A 23659-nucleotide genomic window follows, 5' to 3' on the forward strand; every position below is an offset into this window, starting at 1 on the left:
AAATCGTCTACCTTGTAACTCACTCTTGAGTTCGATCACTGGATTGCTAAATAAAAGCCCCGATTTAAAGGCTATACACTTATCTAACTCTAATTCCCACAACTTAACACTTAATGCTCGTTATTCGAACTTACAACTTCTTGCTTATGTCTCAATTGCTCTTAACCCGACAACACTCTAACTAAAACTGCCTTGGCTGCACAGTCTGGCAGCCCTTACAAAGTAGATCTTTAACAAAATTTCGCCTCTAGAATATTCTGGCAACTACGAATTCGCTGTCTAGCTGCTTTTGGCAATTTATCGTGTTCGTCACAATACATTACAGGGTGCCAGTACGCTAGATCGTGAAACGCAATGTGAACTTCTCAGACTACATTCGCACAAGGACTCTTTTTGTTTCTTATTAGCGGCAAATTCTCTTTTGGTGTCGCTCATTGCATCACAAAACGACAACTTAAGTCGGACAATTTTTTGCATTTTTCTTTCATATAACTTTTTCCTATTATTATACTCTTCATCTACGCAGCACAAAAAATATTTTTGATTAAATAATTTTTATGCTCATTAATTTTTTTCTAACACATTTCCATAATATGTATTGTGCATATTTGCATGTAAACATAGTCTTAAACGGAAAATCCGCAAAAACCACAATTTTCAATGTTTTTATCGACGTACATTATGGGAAATGTGAGAAAATTATTTCCGCTTGTCTTTTGTCTCATTTCGCACTGCTGCTCAAGTTTATGAATCTTAGCGAAAGCGCGGATATTTTAAATATCAATTATGCAACCAATTATAGAGTTTAACAGCCTTATGAGGAGATTGTCTACGGTACTATCGTTGGTAAAAATATGACCAGCTACACGTGAACAACAGTTATCTGATCTAATCAAGTATTTGCGACTTACGCGATAAATATTCAACCGTTACCTGGCTGTAAACTTTTAACCCGGATGGCAATATTCTGGCACAGCTACCGTATAAATAGTGACCATATATCTTTACAGAACCACGCCGTAGAGAGGTTTCATACATAGCGAATCCCGTGCGTGTAAATAAATCAACTCCCTGTCTCTTTCTCCCTCAAATTCAAACGATCAGTTTGATACTAAAAAATAATGTTCGTCAAAGTATTACAATAGTCGGTTCATCCTGCAGTAAAGTTTTTCAATATGTCGAAAGCGTGCTTTTTCATTATCCGTAAGATTTATTTAGTAATGGTATGGAAAAGATGTCCCTTAATTTCAATACAATATCACACATATTGACCAACATAAACCATTTAAGGTTAACTCTTAAATATTGACCTATATATAGGACGTAACGTCGGCAGAACGTTTATATCAAGTGTATGGGAACTAAGCGAAGTATTGACACAGTCGCAACCATTTTAGGCACAATGATTCACCGTTGTCAGGAAGAGACATTCCCTAATATAGGGAAACGAAAGTTTGAAAATCTTTATATTAGTTTTATAGGGGGGCTAGGAGAGGTATTTACCTATTTTACCAATTTTTAACACAGGGGTACATTATTATAAGGAAGGGTGCTGTATGAATTTTAATACTTTATCTCAGAAATTTACCGATCTTTTCGGTAAAAAGTCAGCCATAGGAACTGGACACCACATATTCGGTATCTGTGGATTTTATGATACTTCTGGTCCGATTTCGATAATTTTTGTAAAAAAAATATTTTCCAATATCTTAACACTATATTTCGTCGTTTCGGATGGTCCCGCCATTTCAAACACCACTATACCTACACTAGATAACTTGAAAGCAAACCTCCAGGTGAATTTATTTATTTGAAATATTTTATTCAATATTGTTTTTTTTATTGCAAAAAGAAAGTTCAATAACTAATAATGGCCACAAGTACTACTCAAACACCTGCTCTACAGACTAATTCAAGTGGCTGAAACGTTTCATGGAGAAATTAATGACGAAAATATTTGGCCTCTACGACGACCATTCCCTAATTGATATGACAATTAAAGTTTAAAATCCAACGTGTGTGTAAGTATTTCTTTGTCCTCAGTTACATAAAAAATATCTAATTATAGTTTTGGTACTTCGCAGTGTATCGTACTCGCAGTACCGAGTCCTCGAAATAAATGATATAGATAGCGATATTTTCCAACGTCTAATAACCTTTTGTTACACTGGCCAGGGGCTGATTACCGTTAACAAGGTCGGTGCGATGCACTGAATTTTATGGAGGTGAGTCTAAATATACATGTAAAGTCTAAAGGTCAGTACTTGTGTAATTTAAATTTTGTTTCTGATCATACTAGATCATCCAAAGCGACGAGTTTATGAATTTGGATGTTAAACTTGAATATAACTCGTGAGGTATAAGCCTATGATGCCATAAAGCTTTGCTTTAGTTACGATGTTCCTGCGAGTCAAGAACAACTACCACTTCTAATGTCTGCGGCTTACGCAATTCGATGCGGACTTTCTGTTGACACACATACGGCCATTACTGGCTGTGAGCTACTGGTCTTCAAGGCATTTTCGTGGATCAGTAACCCTGCAGCACGGACAAAGATAAATATCTCATTTACAGAACCACGTGGGGTCAGTGCTAGAATTGTGCGATAATATATTATTTATTGGCGGTCGCAAAAATATTTAACCATCTTCTGCTATTATATTTTTGTATAGTTATTCACTTTTTGGCAATGTTAAAGAGGTTGCAGAGCCCAACGCCGTCCTCAGCTGAAATATACGAAATAAAACAAGGCGAAGGTTAACTTTAAGCATAATGGTGAAAGCGCTTTAGACTAGAAGCATTAGGGTAGTGTTGATAGTGGACAAAGCAAAGTACCTCTACATTTAGGAAAAAGGGAATTGAGTAATATATTATGGGTCAAACAAACGACGGGATACAGAGTACGCGCAGCGGATCATGAAACGTTATACCTCTGGCTTTAGGTATACTCTCACTCTCTAACATTGGCAACGACTTCTTTGGAATAATTCTAAGTTTTTAATAGAGAATTTTATTGTTGACGCTCGTTAACGCAATAAACGCAATACTTTACATTTCAAATTAAATAGTTTCACTCATTTTTTTTTATTGTTTATTTATTGTACGACATCCGAACTCCCGTTCGTGGTCAGTTTGATGAGAATGGAAAATTTCACCAGCTGTAAGTTAGATTAAAAAATAATTATTAATATTAGGAGACTGTTCATCAAGTCTAAATTTGAAAAAATGAAGAAGACTCGAAGATATCTATGTATATAACGACATTACTTAAGTTTTGAAATTTGTAAGAGCCAAATACCTGACGCATGTTCCAGTGATTCGACACGTTGGATTTATTTTTACTATAGAAGATCCGGTCTATAGTTTTTAAAATTGTTTATTATCATTAAAATGCATACTGCCGCTACAAAAACAAATTCCACTTGACTTCACCGTTGCAAGGGGTCTTAAGAATTTTCAAAACCTGCAAAAGCAATTCAGTTTTAAGAGGAATGACCAACTAATTGTCTAAACAAACTAAAATAGTCACTGATTTATTACTCAGCCCAACAAAGTAATATTAGATAAAATATTTATTGCTACTCTTCATATAACAGGTAGATGTCATGGTCACATTTATGTTTTAAGCCATAGCATTTTTGAACGTTACGATCCTCAGCTAGACACATATGTATATTATTATTATATTGAATTTTGCAAATCGCTTGCTTTTAAACTGAATTTTTTTTTTAACATTTTGCAGATTTGCTCTTTGGAAGTTGGCTTAGGTCTTATAGCTTGTGCATAGCTAGACAATAAACTATGACAATATATCTTATGACAAGACATTTGCATCAGGCTATGACGAGGATAAAGACCGCTGGGAACAAAAGTGAACCCAAAATATACAATGGTTCATCATAAAAGATTTTCATCACATTCATTTAAACTACGCATTTTATTTAATTTTCATTGTATTAAATTTTTTATTATTGATCTTGAACGGCGGCAATAAATCCCTCCGTTCACATATATTTTTGGTAGGATTTCAGTCTGATCTTTCCAGTCGTCAAAACCGTTGTTAATTGACATGTCGTAAAAGTTTAAGTTTTCATTTACCTGACGTCAATATAATTTTGTTCGCTTATTGTGGAAGTTTTAAGTAATTTATTGTTATACCTAAAAAACCAGTTGAAAGTATAATATTAACAATTATAATCCTTTATCTCATAGTTTCAGATATAGTTAGATCTCTCGTTTTCACACATTGAGCAGGTTCCCATTCATGATTTTTTTTTAACCTTACACCGCAGCTCCACAGACAATGTACATTGCTCACCATCGGCCAAATATGTTACATTGCCATTGAGGTCTGCAATGTTGTTGTGTGGGAATTTACTATCATGATATATTCACTTTCGAAATGACGTCGGATAGGTATGTTCGAGCTGATATAGCGCATGTTTGAGCTCCTGAACCATTAAAAAATTTTATTAGGATGACAAAAATTTATGTGAAGAATGAAAAAAAAAGAAATTAACATTTTCCAATAAATGTATTATTTGGAAAAATAAGATTTTATGTTTCAAGAATTAAATAATTATTGCAATTCCAATTTAATAATTAAATATGATGATTGATAGTTACATATGTTAACAATTATCAATAAAATATTAACCATACATATACATATGAATATATGTACAATATTTAAATACTATTTTCCATGTTTTGAATATTATTTTGCTCAATCGCAGTTTGCGCAACAAAACATAAAACATTGGCATTTCATCTTTGCTGGCATCATGTTGCCTCTTTAAAATTTTTGTGCAAATGAAAACAGCTCTATCAAACCATTAAAATGACAGTTCATTGCTAGCAATGTATCGCATGAGTATTTAGACATCAATTGCTACACATTAGCATTGTGCCTTTATGCCTACCAACCAAATTACCAAAGGCAAATAAAACTACCAATTTTGGTCCGATCGGACCAAAACGGCAACGCTGCGTATTCAGTGGTTTGTAGTTTGTTAGCGAGAGAGTGACGAGAATACGGCAAGCAGGGACAATGGGATGCCCAACTCTTTCCAGTGTGAGAGCGCCTCAAAATTAGCGTTTTTTATAACGTTTTGCACTGTAGCCAGATCAGTCAAAATAATAACTTTAGGGCATTTAAGTTAAAATACCTAACATTTATTTAGATTAAATATTAATATAACATATGCAGAAACTATTTAAACCCTTTTTTGTGATTTTTTCATATATTAAAACTTTTGATTTTTAAACTTTCAATATTTAATCAAAAGAATAAATGTATTAGCTCTCAATGAATAAATGTTTTTGATAATTTTTAATTGAAAATCAATACTACTAAGCGTGGTAACAAAAGATTTTATCACATACATTTCAATTTCGCGTTTTCTTTCATTTTCATTGTTTTCAATTTTTGTTAGTGATCTTTAACAGCGGCAAGAAATCTCTCTGTTGACAGATTTTTCTGTAGGATTTCAGTCTGGCCGTCCCTCTTTTTCCAATTGCTAAACGTCAGACCTCCTGAACTTTGACAGTTGCTTGAGTTCAGGAGGTTTTGACGTTTAGCAATTGCGCTCTCATTTCCAGTGAGAGACGAGTTGACGAGTCTCTTAATCTCTGACGGCAAGAACAGTCGCTTTAAGGGGTGGAAACATTTCATTAAGAATCGATTCCGGTTTTACATTTTTCGATCCTAAGAATCTATTAGTCGATCAGAAGAATCGATTATTTCAATTTCAATCGATTTTAATTTAAAAGGTCAAAAACTGTTACGGTTAGTAAATTTATATACAAAATCGCAATGCCATGAACGGGTGATTCAAATTTATTAAATAACAAAGTATCAAAATAATTAAGAACACTATCCTTCTCACTCATTGTTCTAGAACGATTATAATTAACAACAGTTAAATCAATTCTATGTGTTTTATTTAGATGTTTAATAAAACTAGTCGTACCGTTGTTATATTTCAGCTGCTTTGCACACTTTTTACACTGGACATTAGATCCATTATTTCCATTTTTAAAAAAATCCACACGGCGCTACAATTATCACTATATATTTATATACACTTATCTTTATTTCTAATTCCACTTAACACCTATTGATCGTTATTCGAGCTTACCACTTCTTGCTTATGTCTCAATTGCTCTTAACACGACAACACTCTAACCAAGGATGAAATGATGCGAGACTCTTTGAATCGAGAGAGAGCTGTCAAAACCCACATTTTTTATAACATTTGCCAATCATGCCACTGTCGAACGAAAGTGGATTGGGTATTATTAAAAAAACTTGGGGGTATTTTGCATTTCGATATTATTTTTAGGTGCTCCGTCCCCGAGTAGGCCTATATAACGCATATACATCCCTATTTACTTGTATTTACATCATAAAATTTTTAAAAAATCACATAACATAAAAAAATAGCATATAAATAAAGAAAATTATAACAAAGCAACAATACAAGTCATAAAAAAGGCCATGGTTTTATAATGAACGTTTTAAATTAAATTAACAAATAAAATTTAGTTGCACGTTATTCAAAAGTATTTGTGTCGTTCCTTGAAATTTCTTTTCGCACTGCTTTTGTTAGCTATTTTTAGCGGGTTTATTTCTGGCATCCCGCCTTTTTTAACATCAGCTGTTCGAAATTCCCTTATTTTAATAATCAGGGAAGGAGAATAACAGAAAAATCAACGAAAATGAGAGAGTCTCGCATCATGTCATCCTTGCTCTAACTAAAACTGTCTTTGCTGCACAGTCCGGCATCCCTTATTTAGTGCGGTTATGCTGTAAGTTATTAAAAATTAAAATTGAATTTTGAGTATCTTAATTTTCTCCTTATGTACAATTTTTCAAAATATTTCTATTATTCTATGCAGACATATTTGCATATCACACACAAAATACAGATAACAGAATTCAAATTTCTGAACGATTAACGTAGATTCATTTAAAACCGAGCGCTCTTGCAACCATTCAAAGAATTTGAAAATGAATAGGAATGCTAAAAAGATTGCGGTTTGGGTTACAAAAGAATCTGTGTATAAACGCTTGCTTATAGAACATTCTGGCAACTTCAAATTCGCTAACTAGTTGTTCTGGCAATTTTCCGTCAATTCGATTTTTTTCTATCATCCGTGTTCGTCACAATACATTGAGAAAATAATAATATTCAATTGTAAATATATAAATAATACGGAATTAAATAAATATATATTTGTATGACTTTCTATCACACGGTTTGTTATTCCAAGTCGTTTTCATTTTGCAATTATTTCCATGATTGCTATTACGCACAATCATTGTATAAATATACAAGAAACCAATCCTAAGATTTTCTCTAATACACACGTAAGTGTACCATTTTTCATGGTATGGGTTGCCTACTTAGTGCATTTCTGTCATTTGGACGTTTTAGTAGTAGATTATTGGTTGGCAGCCCGTACAAAGTGTGACTTTAGTAGCAGAATATTGGTTGGCAACCCGTACCAAGTGTGATTTTAGTTGTAGAATTTTCGAGGCAACCCGTACCAAGTGGGATATTTTTGCGTGTGTATTAGTGAAAATCTTAGGATTGGTTACTTGTAGATTTATACAATGATTGTAGGCGAGGGGACGACGAGGAAAGACGAAGGGACCGTGCCACTTGTGTTCGGGTTCCCTTTCAGCATTCCTTTTGAATTTCAAATTCTTTGAATGGTTGCAAGAGCGCTCTGTTTCAAATGAATTCGATCGCTAATTTGAGTTCTGTTATCTATTTTTGTATGTAATATGCAAATATGTATGCATAAAATAATAGAAATATTATGACAAATTGTAAATAAGGAGAAAATTCAGATATAGATTATGGAGTAAAGAAATTATGAATTTTTAATACGGAGTAAAGAAATTATGAGTTTTTAATACTTAAAGATTAGGAGATTCCTATTATAAATTTGGCCTTGAAAATATTAGTAGCGGATATTCAATACATTCTTGTGGGTTATAGAATTCCCGTCTTTAGTATTTCTTTGAAACTATTTAGCGGGTAGGTACTTGTATTATGCATATTGTTCTACCATATTCATGGTAATTCATTGCAAGCAAAATGTGTGACCATCATCTCAACATACAAATGATATACGCAGCACGCAGTGTTGCGCAGTCGAACCGCACAAATATTTACGAAAATTTTGTGAAAAGGAATGCAGAAAAACTAGACTCGAGTTGCTAGACTCTTTTTGACCGTGTGAATGCACAGAGCGACACAAAAAGAGAATTTGAAAAAAATGAGCCTCTTTTGAGTCTCAATGTAAAAGTGCACTTATATTCTCTACTGAAGTAACACTTGGCACGGGCGGCCAACTATTATTCTACTAATAAAACATCCAATTGACACAATCAGCTACAGTGTGTTGCCATGTTATGTTTTACAATGTTATTACTATACATGCTATGCTGTAATTTTTGTTATGAAGAATTTCAGTTGAAGATTTGGTCTAAATTTCTAAATTGGTTTTCTCTATTTCTATAACGTTTTTATTTATAATATATGTATGTATGTGAAGAAAGTGGCTTCATATTGTTCAATGAAAAAAAAACACACAGACGGGTTAATATATACAAATATTATATATGAATTGTTAACAATCTATCCGGAGACGAATTTGTCTGACGATCGTGTTAGCTTCGCCGTTGATGGCAGTGTTCGTGTCCAAATTTCGTGTTCGACATTTTGTTCGTTAAAAATAGAAGCGTTTCTATGTGCCAGTTAATACAGACTCTTTTGTAACCCAAACCGGTTTATTGTGGGAGAGATAATGACGAGGAAAGACGAAGGGACCGAGCCACTCGTGCTTGGGTATTAAATGTAATAATACACGAGTATGCATAAAATATTTCTAATAAAAATGGTAACATTACTCTTTTATATGTACATTATATATTAAGATACTTTCATATTTATTTCTTTTAACTGCAAAGGATTTAGTTCGATTATCATTTTAATTAAAACAAGAATTTTAATTAATTCAAGGATGTTTTACAATAAATAAAAATAAAAAAATGGAGTAAAGTACATATGGAAATTTATCTACTATATTTAATATTATGAAGATACTGCAAATTCTTCAAATATTTTATTTAAGAAGTATATATACATTATTTAAGAGAGTTATGCTGAAATATAAAACGTAAATAAAATTTGCGATTGAAAAACGTATCTATACCTATATTAAAGGAAGTATCAGCTCTCTAATTATCTCTACACATATTTCACAATGATAAATTTTATTTTATTGTTCAAAAGAGTTATTATGACTTATGTTACAATAGTTATTTCTATTGAATTTCTAGTTTGTCCATGAATAAGTCAATTAAAACGCTTAAAAATATACCGCATATTTATCTATATCAAGATTATATAATTTAATTCTATACCCAATTTAAAAATATTTATAAATAATTTTTACATCATTTTGTTTTGCGCAACTCGTATTGACCTATCGCCATCAGTGTTGGCCATGTTGGTTTTATTGTGAACGTACTCTCTGGAGGTGGGAATGTCTTGTGAATGGTCACTTTCGTTACTCCCTAATATCATGCTGGCGGGCGGGCATTGTTATATTTAATATACGTTTTAAACAAAAAAAAAAAAACTTTGTGATGAGCACGTCAATAAATAAAATCAAATATGTTTTCGCCTAAAAAAAGGTTAGATACTCCAAATGATTATGAATTTCCATTTCCTCCTTACAAAATACAGAAGGAGCTTATGGAAGCAGTATACGATACATTGACCCAAAAGTCAATTGGTATATTTGAGAGTCCAACGGGTACAGGAAAGTCATTGACTTTAACCTGTTCTGTTTTAAAATGGGTCGAAGATCGTGAGGTAATATATTTCATAAAATATTGTTGCTTCCAATTAATCGTTATTTTAAGAGCTTGGAGCGAAAAGAATTGGCGGAACGCATTTCTAATCTGGACTTAGAAGTTAAACGTATTGGGAGCAATGTTGATGTGGTGGAAGATTGGATAACTGCTAGCTATGAAGCTAGGGAGAAAAACAAACAACTTGGGATTCACCGCCGTTTTCAAAAATTGTTACAATTGCATGATGACCGATTAAAAAAAATGTATGAGCATCAAAAAGAATTTCATATAGAACGCCGGTATAATAATCCGGAAAAAATGGTACGCAATGCTAATTTAAGCCTAGAGAATGAGCTGACTGATATCGTTGATTGGGAAGAACACTCTGCGAATTTTGATAGTCAAGATCAAGATGCCAAGGATGAAGAAGAAAAATATCGTCCCATTCAGGTAAAAACTTCATATGAAATTGTAAAATAATGTTGGCCGTGAATTCCTGGAATGTATAATTTATAATAACCCATAATACGATGTCAATCGTATAAATTGTATTTTATATACTACATTTATTTATATACTACATAGCTGTCTTAATGATGAGATTGTAGGTGTTATGCTTCACATACATTTTTTGAACACATGCTTTATCTATTAGTATGTGCTAGTAGTGTGTCTAAACTTTGGAACTTTTAACGCATATTTGCAGATGATTATAGAAATTACAGATTTCTGATATAATTAAAAAAGTATTAAGCATTGGTGCCTTAAATTTTAAAATATTGGAAAGTGAATCGGAGTTATAAAAGTCTTTTGTAAAAAATGTTTTTGGTTAAACATTATAAAACAATAGCAATTGTTTTCTAGGTATTTTTCTGCAGTCGTACTCATTCACAGCTAGCGCAAGTCGTAAGAGAAGTAAAACGCACGCCATACGGAAAGCGAATACGATGTGTGTCCTTAGCATCCCGTCTGCAATTATGTATAAATCCACAAGTGAAAAAATTGCCTAACGTAAGTCTCATTAACGAAAAGTGCCTAGATATGTTACCAAAAACTAAGGATGGAAAAGAGAATATAGGGACTAAATGTTGTAAATATCGCAAAGTTACTTTGATGCAGAATCTAAGCGAAACTGCTTTGTTTAATGTAATGGATATAGAGGAGTTGGTTGGCGAAGGTGAATCAATAAATGCGTGCCCATATTACGCGGCAAGAGAAGCTGCGAAGTCAGCACAACTTATAATGCTCACATATCAAATGCTTCTGCATCGGCAGACGCGTCTTCAGGCAGGCATCGACTTGCGAGGTGCCATTGTGATTATAGATGAGGCGCATAATTTGCTAGATACAATTGCCCATTTGCATAGCTGTGAGTTGACTTTGCAACAACTATTATTAGTACAACAACAACTTACGGTGTATAAAATGCGGTACTTAAAACGGTTCAGTGCAGTCAGTTTACTTAAAATCAACCAATTGATATTCATTGTAAAACGACTTGTAAAAATACTACAAACCGACACACCCGTCACTGCGGGAAAAATGTCACAATTTTCTAGAGTGCTTCGCACATATGAACTTACGGCAGAAGGCGAATTTTACAATATCGACTTATTTTCTTTGCTACAGTTTTGTGAGAAATCACGACTGGCCCAAAAGTTGCAAGGGTTTTCCGAAAAGCCAGTTTTTTCAAAAGCATCAGTAGATGAACACTTGGAAGGTTCAGCTACAAAACAACTTCTTAAACAAATTGAGAATTCGCAAAAAAATAATCTTAAGGATAAAACTGCCATTGAGAAAATAGATGAAGTAAATAACATAAGCCATCAAACAAATCTCAATAACGTAACACCAATTAGCGCACCATTCCGCGCTCTCCTCACATTTATTCAATCATTAACGGAAAAAGATGAAGACGGGCGTGTTATTTTAACTGTCGATGTAACCAGTGTGGTCGGCCATAGTACGCTTAAATATATATTATTAAATCCTGGTGCTCACTTTGCGGACGTTATCCAGGATGCTCGCTCTGTAAGTATTTCCAACTACGTTCTTTTTGTATATATTAACATTTACAACATTAACTAGATAATTGTTGCTGGAGGAACAATGCAACCGACCAGAGAATTGACCGAGCAATTATTTAGTGCTTGTTCGAATCGAGTTCGGGAACATTTTTATGATCATGTTGTATCATCCGATGCAATATTACCTTTAGTGGTTGCACAAGGACCAACAGCACGCCGACTTTGTTTCAATTATACTGAGCGCAGTACTAAAGATATGGTAAGAACTCAATTAATAGTTCATATCGGGTATTAACGGGTCATCTGGCAGGTACAGGAAGCAACTGGTTCAACTGGGTTGGTCAAAAGTGAGAAGAGTATTAGATAAGTTTGCTTCAAAAGGATTGTTGTTTTCCTCTAAAATATTTTACTACAATATCTAGACCATAATTGCGTAAGAGTTACTTGAGTACAGACTAGGAATCTTCGCTCCTGGTCTATAAGTTTTGGCTCCCAGAAGGCCATTCATGGGAACATCACTTTCAAAAGTTTTGTATGTATCCTTGTAGATGGCCTTACGTATCTATCGGTTTTTCTGGTATATAGTTCGTTAGATTTAGGACATCATTCGAGGAGTGTTCCGGATTCAATGGTACGTAAACAAATAAATTTGCGGTAATTGTAGTGAACAATCGTCTAGTGACCCTGCAAGCTTCCAGTCAGTGTGAGTTTTTAGGTTTAATTCTGTCGAAGGCCATTGGCGTGTATAACTACGATTTAGTTACTAAGACTAATCAGCAGGTTATAATATAGTATATAGTAATATAGCTAGTCCAATACGATTGGCTATAGTGGATTTGCTTTGGATTTGGATTTATTAGTAACATTCCTATAATCATCCTATAATTTATTTCTTTGTGTTTGTTTCTAATTTGACGATTTTTTTAAATTATAGCTTATCGAATGTGGCATGATTATTCAAAATGTTTGCAGTGTAGTACCCGCAGGAATTGTATGCTTTTTCCCATCGTACGACTATCTAGACTTAGTGTACAATCATTTGCAAAAGTGCGGTATATTGGAGAGAATAGCGACGAAGAAACGTGTCTTTTCTGAGGCGCGTGCAGCGGAGGCGGCAGGCTCATCGGTCGAAAAGCTTTTAAATGACTACAGTGCGGCGATAAAAGCACAAAGTAGTGGCGGAGCGCTGCTTTTCAGCGTAGTGGGAGGTAAATTAAGTGAGGGGCTTAACTTTGCGGATGATCTGGGAAGGTGTGTTATTGTCGTGGGCATGCCTTATCCAAATCGACAATCTGTTGAGTTACAAGAGCGGATGCGATACTTAGATGAAACACTGGGCTCTGGTGCCGGCAACGAATACTATGAGAATCTTTGCCTGAAAGCGGTTAACCAATGCATCGGAAGGTCTGTGCGGCATATCAACGATTATGCTTGTGTTTTGCTTTTGGACGAGCGTTACTGCAAAGCTGATATTCAAGTGAAGTTGCCACAGTGGATAACACGTAGCTTGCAGATACCGAAGACTTTTGGCACAGTGCAAGCGGCAACGGCAAGATTCTTTAAAAACATTAAATATAAAAAATTGGAAGCAGTATAATATTAAAATTAATAATGTTTATCAGTATTTCTGTCTTAATATTAAGTGTAACATTTGTTGAAAAGTAAATTATTTGTAAATTTTCGAACATTTTCGTTACAAGTAATACTTGGGTGTGAATACCGCTTTTGTAATTTAAGTTCATTTTTATATTTTTGTGTTTTTTTTTAAATTTGTGTTTTTTTTGTTTATTCATACTGTTATTTTATTTATTTTAAAGGAAAGAAATTTAACCGTAGTTCATACTTTCATCGAAGTAAAAAATTACACATTTATAGTTGGTTTATATTGGATGTATTTATTACGTTATTATATGTATATGTATTATTTTTTATTTAAACTAATTTTGTTTTGTTTTAATCTACGTTAAATTAATTTTACTTATAATATATTTATATAAATGACCAACGACATATTTCGAAATTGTAATGTTTTTTAAGTAATTTTAGTATAATGTTTTTTTTTTTTTTTAAATAGGGTTAGGATAATTTTTTTTAAAATAATTTTGGCATTTTTTTAAAATAATTTTGGCATTTTTTTTAAAATAATTTGAAGACTTTTTTTCAAAGTTTTAGTAATTTTTTTTTAAGATTTTAGGACTTCTTTTGAGATTTTAGGGTTTTTGAATGTTTTTTTTTAAATAATACAATTTTTGGTTTTTTTTTCTAATATTTTTTTTTGGATTTTTTTAAAAATATTTTTTGGATTATTTTTTTTTTTAATAGGTTTATAATCTTTTTTTTTTTGTAATGATTTTACGATAAAGTTAAAAAGAACTGGGTTTAATTAGTAAATTAGACCCTAAAACGAAAAACGGTTCCTTAAAATTTTTTTTATTCTTATAACTCTCAATATACATACATATACACAATGCTAATAATTTAAAACAAATTTTATTGAATAGATGAGAACGATGAGAATGTCAATTGCGCCTAGCCGAACAAACCCTATTCGATGGAATTCCGAATGTGCTGAAATGTTCTCTCATTAGAATTGCTTTCAGTCTCTGGTTGTCGGTGTTACAGTTAAAACACGCGCGCGGGATTTCCTGTCCGTTCGATAAGCGTTGAGCGAGCGCAGCAAATCGCAGTGAATTTTATTGGGACGTTGTGGCAGACGTAATGAAAATTAATTTATATAAAAACTTTAACTTAATTAGCAATAGTTTCAAAAGATTAAAATAAGCGTAATTGGATATTATTTTCACATAAAATATTAGTTCAAACAATGTATATATCTATGTTGTGTGTATGCTTTTGTTCAACGGTCACAGATCATTTGGAGTAGTTTATAAGCAAAAAACAAGAAAAGAATGAAATACCTTTAGATATAGAAACATACCAATGAAGCAACAACTAATTTCACTTTTTACAAAGGGGATATCATACAAAAATATTAACGGTGTGTGTGTCAGTGAATGTGGATTTGGGAGTAGAACAATAAATGGGTAACTTTCACAAGCCCATCCTTTGGGGTGGCTGTATGTGTGTATGTGTGGTTCGCCTAATTTCAGTCTGTGTTGTCAGAATATTGATTTTCTTAAGTCACTGTTATACATACACAAACAAACATTGTGGAACATGCACGTAGTGTCTATGTTTGTAGATGTGTGCGATTAGGTTACATACATTCACATATGAAATTCATGCAATAAACATAATTTTGGAAATGAACCCATCAACGAATGTATAGTATAAACTCATAAATCGTTTACAATTTAAATATACACATTTATGTTAAAGGGCAAAGTTTATAATAGAATATTAATTCTCTTTTTTGACAACTTGACAATTTGGTGGGTGCAGTGAATTTAAATCTATTCCAACTACATTTTTTCACTGTCTTCGATTTGGCGCGTACACATTTGCAAAGTACATATGAACTGGTGTCAGATAAGCTTATAGGCCAGTAATAGGCGTAAGGGACGTGGACGTGTCTTGATATAAACAAATAAACCCGATATTCATGACCCAGATCTTCGAACTGTTGTGGATTAAAAACGTATGCATGCATATAAATGACATTGCCTTTAACGAAACAGTGCCCGAAGGCCTGATAAAGTCGGTACTTTTGCAAGTGATGACGATTTAAAATTTGGGTAAGTTATGATGATGCTTATTTTTTTAAAAGTATCTTAAAATTGCATAGTCATTTATTGTTGTTTAATTTATATTAATATGTCAAGTACTATCATTAATTTATCTTCATCTGTATTTGTAAATTAACGAATAACCAATGTCTGAATTTTTAAAAGCTTAAAGGAGAATTTCTTTTGTTTTTGAAAAATTATCAAATGAATATTTTCGGATATTTAAATTGATGGATGAAAAATCTATTGTTATGACAAAAATTTCACTTGACGCTGTTTAGACTTCACTTTTGAAAGGCTGCTCTTAAATAATTTGCGAATGTGTACATTACAGATTCCTACGTAAGAAGGATTTTATAATATAATATTAAGATAACATTGCTTTCAATCAGCTAGAGATATCCGAAAAAGTGGTTATGTAACTGAAATGCAATAATTTACTTCATTAAAAAAAATCATAAGAAGTTTCAAAACTTAGTAATAACACCTGATCCTAAATGACATTCCCTGAGATCGTATTAACCCTTAAAGGCTTAGACGCCATGGTACAGACGATAGACTAATTTAATCACGTTTCATCATTTTATTTGGAACATCTAAAAAGTTGATACCTAATTGTATTCTAAAGCTATGTGTTAGAGATCAATTCATTTTCAACTGCACTTTATAGAGAGTAACATCGCATAATTTTGTACAGGGGTACTACAGGGATTGTAGGTATCGTGTGTATGTCTTTACGCTATAGAAACTCGTCCTGATCATTTTCTATTTCACTTAGTAGATAGCCGGTATATTATGTATACTGGAAGGGAATTTTCGCCTAGCATTGAGTGGCATGCATTTTTCAGTCACTAGTTATGTAAGTTTATTTTATTTAATTTAGGTTAATTTGTGCAAAATTACAGAACTTGTAGTTTCGAATTCAGAACGTTTTTATTTACACATGCATATATGATATATACATATGTATATAGTATAGTATAATATATGAACATAAACACCCAGTAGTGATACCTTATAATCTGATCTTACGATGAATACCTAGCAACCTTGAAGGTGGTACTGGTTTTCAGTAAGTGTTGGTGCAAGATGCATAGAGAAGGTCTTGTTTGTAAACAGAAAATATATTTAAGATCTCCAAAGTACGAGTACATTGCGGTTAGTTTTAAACTGCTTCCGAACAATATTGAATTTTCATTGGAAGTTTGAACATTTCACAACTAGTCGTATTAGCAGTCGCGTAAATCTCTTCATTCAATTTGGATTTTTGCTGTGTGGTGTTTGTAGTACTATAGTAGGTACTTGCATGCATTTCTATTCTAGCATAATACGTAGATTTATATTTATATGTGCGATTTGTGTGTATGCATCTGAGTCTGCACGATTTCACATTCATTTTGCCACTGATTGGGGTATTATTCATATGATCATTGGTTAATCACATCTCCTCCGCTTCAACTTGCAGGCATACAATAGAAGTGAATAGATTTACTGGCAGGCAGTTTCCACGACACGACGGATTTAGAACGTGAATCAGATTAACAGCGTGGGTGCGTGCAAGATCGCTTACATAGTAGTAAAGAAGTAAATAGTGACAGTGCAAAATGGCGGTGGCGACAAAAGACAACGTTTTCGGCGTCAGTAGTAATAGCCTTTTCGCCTATGGCGTGATGGTAGCGTTTTGGGCGCTTTCACTGAGAATATCACAAATTGAAGCCCAAAATCCACCACAGCAACAGGTGTGTCCCGAGCAGAATGACATTGCACCCTGTATCTGTACAGTGAAGAAGAACGGTTTGGATATTTTGTGTGAAACCACGGATTTGGCACATATAACGAAATCAATGGGCACCTTGAAAGGGCAGAGTCCCATCATTTTCTATTTGAAATTACGTCACAATAACCTACCAAAACTACAAGGATTTGTCTTTCTGGCGCTTGATATCCGCCATTTGACAATTCACAACAGCAGTTTGGCAGCCATAGAGGAGAATGCGCTCAGCTCATTGGGTAAGTGCGGGCGTTTTGAATGACATCACAATCCACTCGGATAATGTGGAAATATTTCTTACAGGTAACGGACTGACACAGTTGGACATTTCGCAGAATCAAATGAAGACAGTACCATCTGCAGCCTTAAAGCATCTTTACCATTTGTTAATTCTGAATTTGAATCACAACAAAATTAGTGTAATTTATAATAATGCATTCGAAGGCTTGGATACTTTGGAAATACTTACACTTTACGAGAACAAAATAGTCACCATAGAACCCGAAGCTTTCAGAGGACTTGAAAAGTAAGTGTCTTCAGTGATTCATGTCATTAAACACAATTCTAAATAAAGTTTGGTTATAAAACTGAAATTTTCGGTTCAATAAAATTGTGATCAAACCTGTAATTCAGATAAGGATGATTTTATTATATATTCAAATTCTATTTTATACGTTACAATACTTATTCCTCTCATCTTAAAATGTCATACGTTTCATATTAGTTCAGAATTATCACCAGCCGGACACATAAGGTTTGGAATTATTATATATAATATGTAAAAGAGTTACAAAAACGGATTTTTTTTCTTGCGGGTGAGAGGGTGAAAAATTCCTTCCGCATCAACCCTGCTGTCGTCGCAGCTACGGTATGTGCCGCTTGCAGGTCACTAAAAACACCACTTCTAGGGAACCGTCGCCCACCCTGGAACCGCGTTTGCATTACTTCAGGGTGGCGTTCAATTTTTCTCATTGAGAGATTTACATTTGCGCACCTTCGTCCAGGTCCCGCTTTTTGCTGCATAGCAAATTTGCAGCGAATTTCTGGATGTTGCCCCAGTTTGCTTCGCTCTCCATCATGACGTTGATTAAATTGTGCGTGTTTATTGGACCAACCCGGCCTTCTACGGCGGTGCGTTCCCGTTGCCATCGTTGTATGGGCATGACGGCTCTTCGACCTTTCGCATTCTGTGGAGATATTTTTTGAAGTGTCGTGTAGAAGTCGACTTCTCCAGATCTTCGGCTTGTCCATAAGTTTACATCTTTTATGAGTCTGGCCGTCCATCTGCCGCGACTCTGATTCTCCCATCTTCGTTGCCATGCTGACATCGTATCTTTCTTTATTTGTTCGATTGCCCTCTTATTATTCTCAGATGTTTTCTTTAACTCCCACAACTTTTTTCTTTCGTATGCCAGGAGATCAATTGGGATATTATCACAAAAACAGAATTAAGTATACAGGAACCTGTTTTAATAAAAGCAAGTTATATGTATGTATACATATATTTTCGGGATTATACACCACCCAGTTTCTGAAGAACTATTACTAATCTCCTCAAAACATGGCAAACAGATTCGATGACTCTTAGTAAGAAAACACAATATTGTATCAGAAACAGGCCGATTCTATTCAATAAAACTATAAATAATATTACAATATTTAGAATTAAAGGATTGTTTGCTAGAAAACCTGCTTTGTCTTATTTATAACAAAACATTATTATCATTAAACATACTTCTCTATTTTAAAAAATTTAAATGACTATAACTGAAACTAATATAATTACAGTTTTTTCAGCAGTTTTTTTGTCTAAAATCGGATTAAGAAAATAAAATTAAAAATAATTTTTTTTTTAATTAAATACTTTACATTTCGATGATCTGACAAACTACAAACTTTCACATGAAAGGCTCAACTCTACTACATACATTCATAATGAAATAAATTCTGGCACTTATAAATTTTTATTTAATTTAGAAAACTGAAACGATTAAACCTTGGAGGTAATGATCTCACTGCGGTACCACAGCAGGCTCTCTCCATACTTGACACTCTGAAGAAATTGGAAATTCAAGAGAATAAAATCGGCAGCATTCGTGAAGGCGATTTTGCAGGTGTCGTATTATATCAGGAAAACGGTTTTGGAATTTTTAAAATGTTTGATATATTAAATAACACAATTTAAGGAATGGAGAGTTTGGACTCTTTGATTTTGGCGCACAACATGATCACCACTGTACCAGCCAATGTGTTTTCCCATCTAAGTATTTTAAATTCATTGGAATTGGAGGGGAATAAAATAGAAATCATAGACAAGGACGCTTTCAAGGGATTGGAAGGTAGACGTAATTTTATTATTTATGTATAAAGTACTTTTAGTTCATAATACCTACTCGTAAAATAACAAATATTTTAGAAAATCTTCAATATCTCCGTTTGGGTGACAACAATATTCAATCTATACCCAGCGAAGCTTTGCGTCCACTGCATCGGCTGCGTCACCTAGATTTAAGAAATAACAACATAAGTTTTATACAAGAAGACGCTTTCGCTGGCTATGGAGACTCACTGACTTTCCTCAATTTCCAAAAGAATGAGTATGTTACCCTACCAACTACATATATTTGCTAACGAAAGTTTATTTATGATGGTACATTGTATTTTTAGCCTGAAGGTTTTACCGAGTATGATTTTTGAAAATCTCAACTCACTCGAAACTCTCAACATCCAAAATAACAAGCTGTCGCGGATACCTCAAGATATCATGGAGCCAATCACCGACACGCTACGCATAATTGACATCACAGGTAAACTCACTTAAAGTGCCTAAAATGCTGCTATTTATAATATTAATCACTCCAAACCGTGCATAGATAATCCGTTGATTTGCTCGTGTGAACTTACCTGGTTCCCGAAGCTTTTGCAAGATCTGAAGAACAGAGATGACGAAATGGCACAGAAGAAGAAGCCCACTTGTCTTATGCCCATAGAAAATCGACAATACTATGTACAAACAATGCCATTGGAGAAAATGCACTGTGGTGGTAAAAACTCTGCCCCCACCGTACTCAACAGTGCTGTGCTGTATGCTAACGTTCTAACCAACGTTGCCCTCAGCATATTAGCTGCAGTGAGTAGGTTTTAAGCTGCCACGCTAAGGCGCCACAATTAGGAGCAATTTTACTGGAATTTCAAAAATCACTGCAAATGATTGCACTAGAAGCGTGTTCTCTATTATACGCTGGGACGAAATACATTCATACATATAGATATATTGGTACCACGCCGCAACAGTGAAACTGTTGAAGAGTGTCATAGATATGCGCACAGACATAATTGCTGAGAAGAATTTGGGTACATTGTTGCAAATTGTATATGCATACATATCATATATATGGATGCCATTAGGCTCATACACGCATACATATCAAATAAGTACTAAGGTTTTGTGAAAAGTTTACGATAGCCTGTAAGAAAAATGCATTAGTTATACACTAACGGTTACTTTTTGACACATTTTTTTGCCGAAAGTTACCTAAAAGGGAGAACAATTGAAACTTAGGAGCTACATGAACTCTATTTATTGCAACTAAATATATATATATGTTTGCGCCTAATATTCCTATTCTAATGTTTACTAAAAGGTATTTGCTGAAGCGATATATTATAATTTTGACTTCATATACATACATACATATTTATATTTAACATACTATAAAACGATCTAATATCAAAGGGAAGCTACTAATGCAAAATCAATGTCGTCGTTGTGAGATACAATCATTTTTATGTTTGTGTATATTTAACAAATGAAAACTATAAATTTAAAAAACTAAATTAAGACAGTTCACTTCAATTTCTATGCTTCTTACAAAACATAGCTAAATGTGTATTAACGTTTATCACATTAAAAAATAAGAATGTTTCTAAAATTAAAAAGTTTTATGCGTGTTAAATTTATGTAAGTGCACCAACATGTTACAAGAACTGATTACGGAATAAGTAGTTTGTGCTCATAACATGGGCATGAGAGTTGGAAAATTATCGAGCTACATACATACATATGCATTTGATAATCGGAAAAATGCATTTGGTGAAACGTGTTCCGGATAATCTCAAATTTCGTTTGTTAAATTTACTTAAAATATTCGCTTTAGTTTTAAATTATTATGCATTATGGTATCTAATTGGCTTTAACTGAAGAGAATAGTAATAGTAGTAGTTTAAAAAGGCTTTATTTAAATTTTATTAATTTATTTTTTTGTTATATAATTCATAATAGTATGTAAATTGTACTCATTCACAACCTGGACATAGGTACATCATATGTAATAACTATTTATTGAGTTATTTATATTTGAAAATGTTGTTTTCGAAATGTCTTAAAAATGTTCTGAAGAACCAATACGTAATAGCGATTTTTATTGTCCCAAAGCTTCATTAACTATTCGTTAAAAAATAATCAAGTTATAATACATACATACATATCAGCATGTGCTATGCAATTGTAAAGCCGAGATTAAAAGATTAATACGTTTTTATAAACACTTACCAGATGGATTTATTTTCGTCTAAAATGCAAACAAAATTGTTGATTGCTTGAGAATCTATTTATGTGTATGAACACATACATATGTAGGTAAATACAAACGCATACTTGTATGTACAATACAATTAAAATATAAGGCAAAACATTTTTAGTATTTAAATTTTTTACGAGTAACGCTGTAAAATATATTCAATGTAATGAGTAATGGCATATAATCTTTGAGAAACGAAAGTATGAAAATATTTTCAAAACAGTTGGGTCAATAATCAAAGGTTGTATGTATGTACTCAGAAACAGAATTTTATTATACACTCAAATATACAAGTGTAGGAATTGAGACACATTGAAAACTTTTGAAATTTCATTTAAATAAGATACATATATGAAAAATGTTGTAAAGTATTTTGTACTCAGATTATCTTGTTAGACATCCAATATACAAGTGTATTCACTAATTATCGAAATTCATTTTATATATTCGAAAAATTAAGATCTTTAATTTAAAACTTATTTAAATTATTATTTATTTTTTGTAATTATAATAATGTGTTTAATGTATATGCTACATGCTAGTAAACTAATGAGCAGCTTCATCAAATAGGGTCAGATTTGGCAGCTCTTAGTTTGATAATGTGATAAGCATATTCTTAAGACATTTTTTGAATGATAACGTTACTAAAAATATACCTGTATTACGTTAAAGAACAATAAAGAACAGCCGGTTTAGTCTTGACAACAATTGTGAGTGTTTTAATCGGTCACTGTAATATATAAGAGAAAATTTTAATAAGTTCTTCATAAAGCTATAAAGGTAGAATTGTTTTTATGCCCAAGAGTTTTGTTCATATAACGGTTATTCGTAACACCTAAACTTCCCTGAAATATATAAAATCAAAAATGCTCAGAAAGACGAGACGAATTGTCGATTTATAAGTATTTTTTTTTGTAGTGACGTTATGAATGAAAGGTGGGGAAGGCTTTATGTACAATTATTATGAAAGTTTTGCAGTTATTTTCGGTTAGCACTTATACTTATTTATTACTGCCTTCTTTCCTTATGTGCTTCCAAAGCAGATAAAAATGTTGCTGATTATTCTATAAAAATTGGTATTTATGTCGAGCTCTCAACTCATCGAAACACAATTACAGTGGCCTTCCAGTATAACTAACTTTTGAAATTATCTTACTGATATTTCAATATTACGAAGGCAAAGAATTTTTATTAATCGATATTGCGAACGCTGCTATATTTTTATCTTGAACTTCACGTTCTTTGCAAAAACAAAGGTTTCGTCAAATCAACGGCAGTTGAACTGTTGAACAACATCTGCAGAAAATATAATTTACAATTTTCAAGTTTCCATTGATTTTGAATTTAAAGTTATTCAGTCAGTTCAAAATACTTTTATCGGGCGGTTGGTTCTATTTCATTTGGTTTAGAAAGACCAATGTCAAATGTAAAGGGTTCATCTTTGGAAAATAAACTAAAGATTTTGCACGATTCCATCAATTGGCTTCCAGTAATGGCCATATCCGCGAAATATGGAGTTTCAAATACAAGAAATTTAAAGTCGAAGAATACGTTCAAAAATCAGTACGTGAGTTCCTACAAAGTGAATTTCCTACAATGGAGCAAGCTCTCTACGAATGGTTTATAACTCAACGTCGAAACCGTATCCCTGTTAGTGGTGCCGTTTTAAAGACAATGGCGACGAAATTTAATTCTGCGGTGTACGAAGAATATTTTTGCTA

The 23659-nt window shown here is 33.1% G+C and overlaps 2 protein-coding genes and 1 long non-coding RNA gene across 5 annotated transcripts; 2 read left to right on the forward strand and 1 right to left on the reverse strand.

The window, feature by feature from the left end:
• Positions 1 to 1801: 1801 nt before the first annotated feature.
• LOC138856941 (uncharacterized) lies at positions 1802 to 4236 on the reverse strand. Of its 3 annotated transcripts, XR_011395898.1 has the most exons (5): positions 4099 to 4236; positions 3299 to 3463; positions 2836 to 3158; positions 2297 to 2726; positions 1802 to 2231 (listed from the first exon to the last, which is right to left on the reverse strand). It is a non-coding gene; the product is annotated as an uncharacterized lncRNA (long non-coding RNA). The 3 variants fall into 3 exon arrangements; XR_011395897.1 differs by having other exon boundaries at positions 1802 to 2726; positions 2931 to 3158; XR_011395896.1 differs by having other exon boundaries at positions 1802 to 2726.
• Positions 4237 to 9563: 5327 nt separating this feature from the next.
• LOC106619996 (ATP-dependent DNA helicase DDX11) lies at positions 9564 to 13921 on the forward strand. The gene is made up of 5 exons (XM_014238361.3): positions 9564 to 9893; positions 9944 to 10324; positions 10739 to 11905; positions 11963 to 12160; positions 12836 to 13921. The coding sequence occupies exons 1-5, from the start codon at positions 9693 to 9695 to the stop codon at positions 13496 to 13498; spliced, it is 2610 nt and encodes an 869-aa protein (XP_014093836.2). The 5' UTR covers positions 9564 to 9692; the 3' UTR covers positions 13499 to 13921.
• Positions 13922 to 14263: 342 nt separating this feature from the next.
• LOC106619987 (leucine-rich repeat-containing protein let-4) lies at positions 14264 to 22646 on the forward strand. Its single transcript, XM_014238352.3, has 9 exons — positions 14264 to 14616; positions 15304 to 15596; positions 17053 to 17597; positions 17662 to 17884; positions 19336 to 19472; positions 19545 to 19697; positions 19775 to 19955; positions 20026 to 20165; positions 20232 to 22646. Exons 3-9 carry the CDS (start codon positions 17192 to 17194, stop codon positions 20501 to 20503), a joined length of 1512 nt encoding a protein of 503 aa, XP_014093827.1. The 5' UTR covers positions 14264 to 14616; positions 15304 to 15596; positions 17053 to 17191; the 3' UTR covers positions 20504 to 22646.
• Positions 22647 to 23659: the final 1013 nt, after the last annotated feature.

This window comes from Bactrocera oleae, chromosome 4, assembly GCF_042242935.1.
Source record: "Bactrocera oleae isolate idBacOlea1 chromosome 4, idBacOlea1, whole genome shotgun sequence".
Classification (NCBI taxonomy): Eukaryota; Metazoa; Arthropoda; class Insecta; order Diptera; family Tephritidae; genus Bactrocera; species Bactrocera oleae.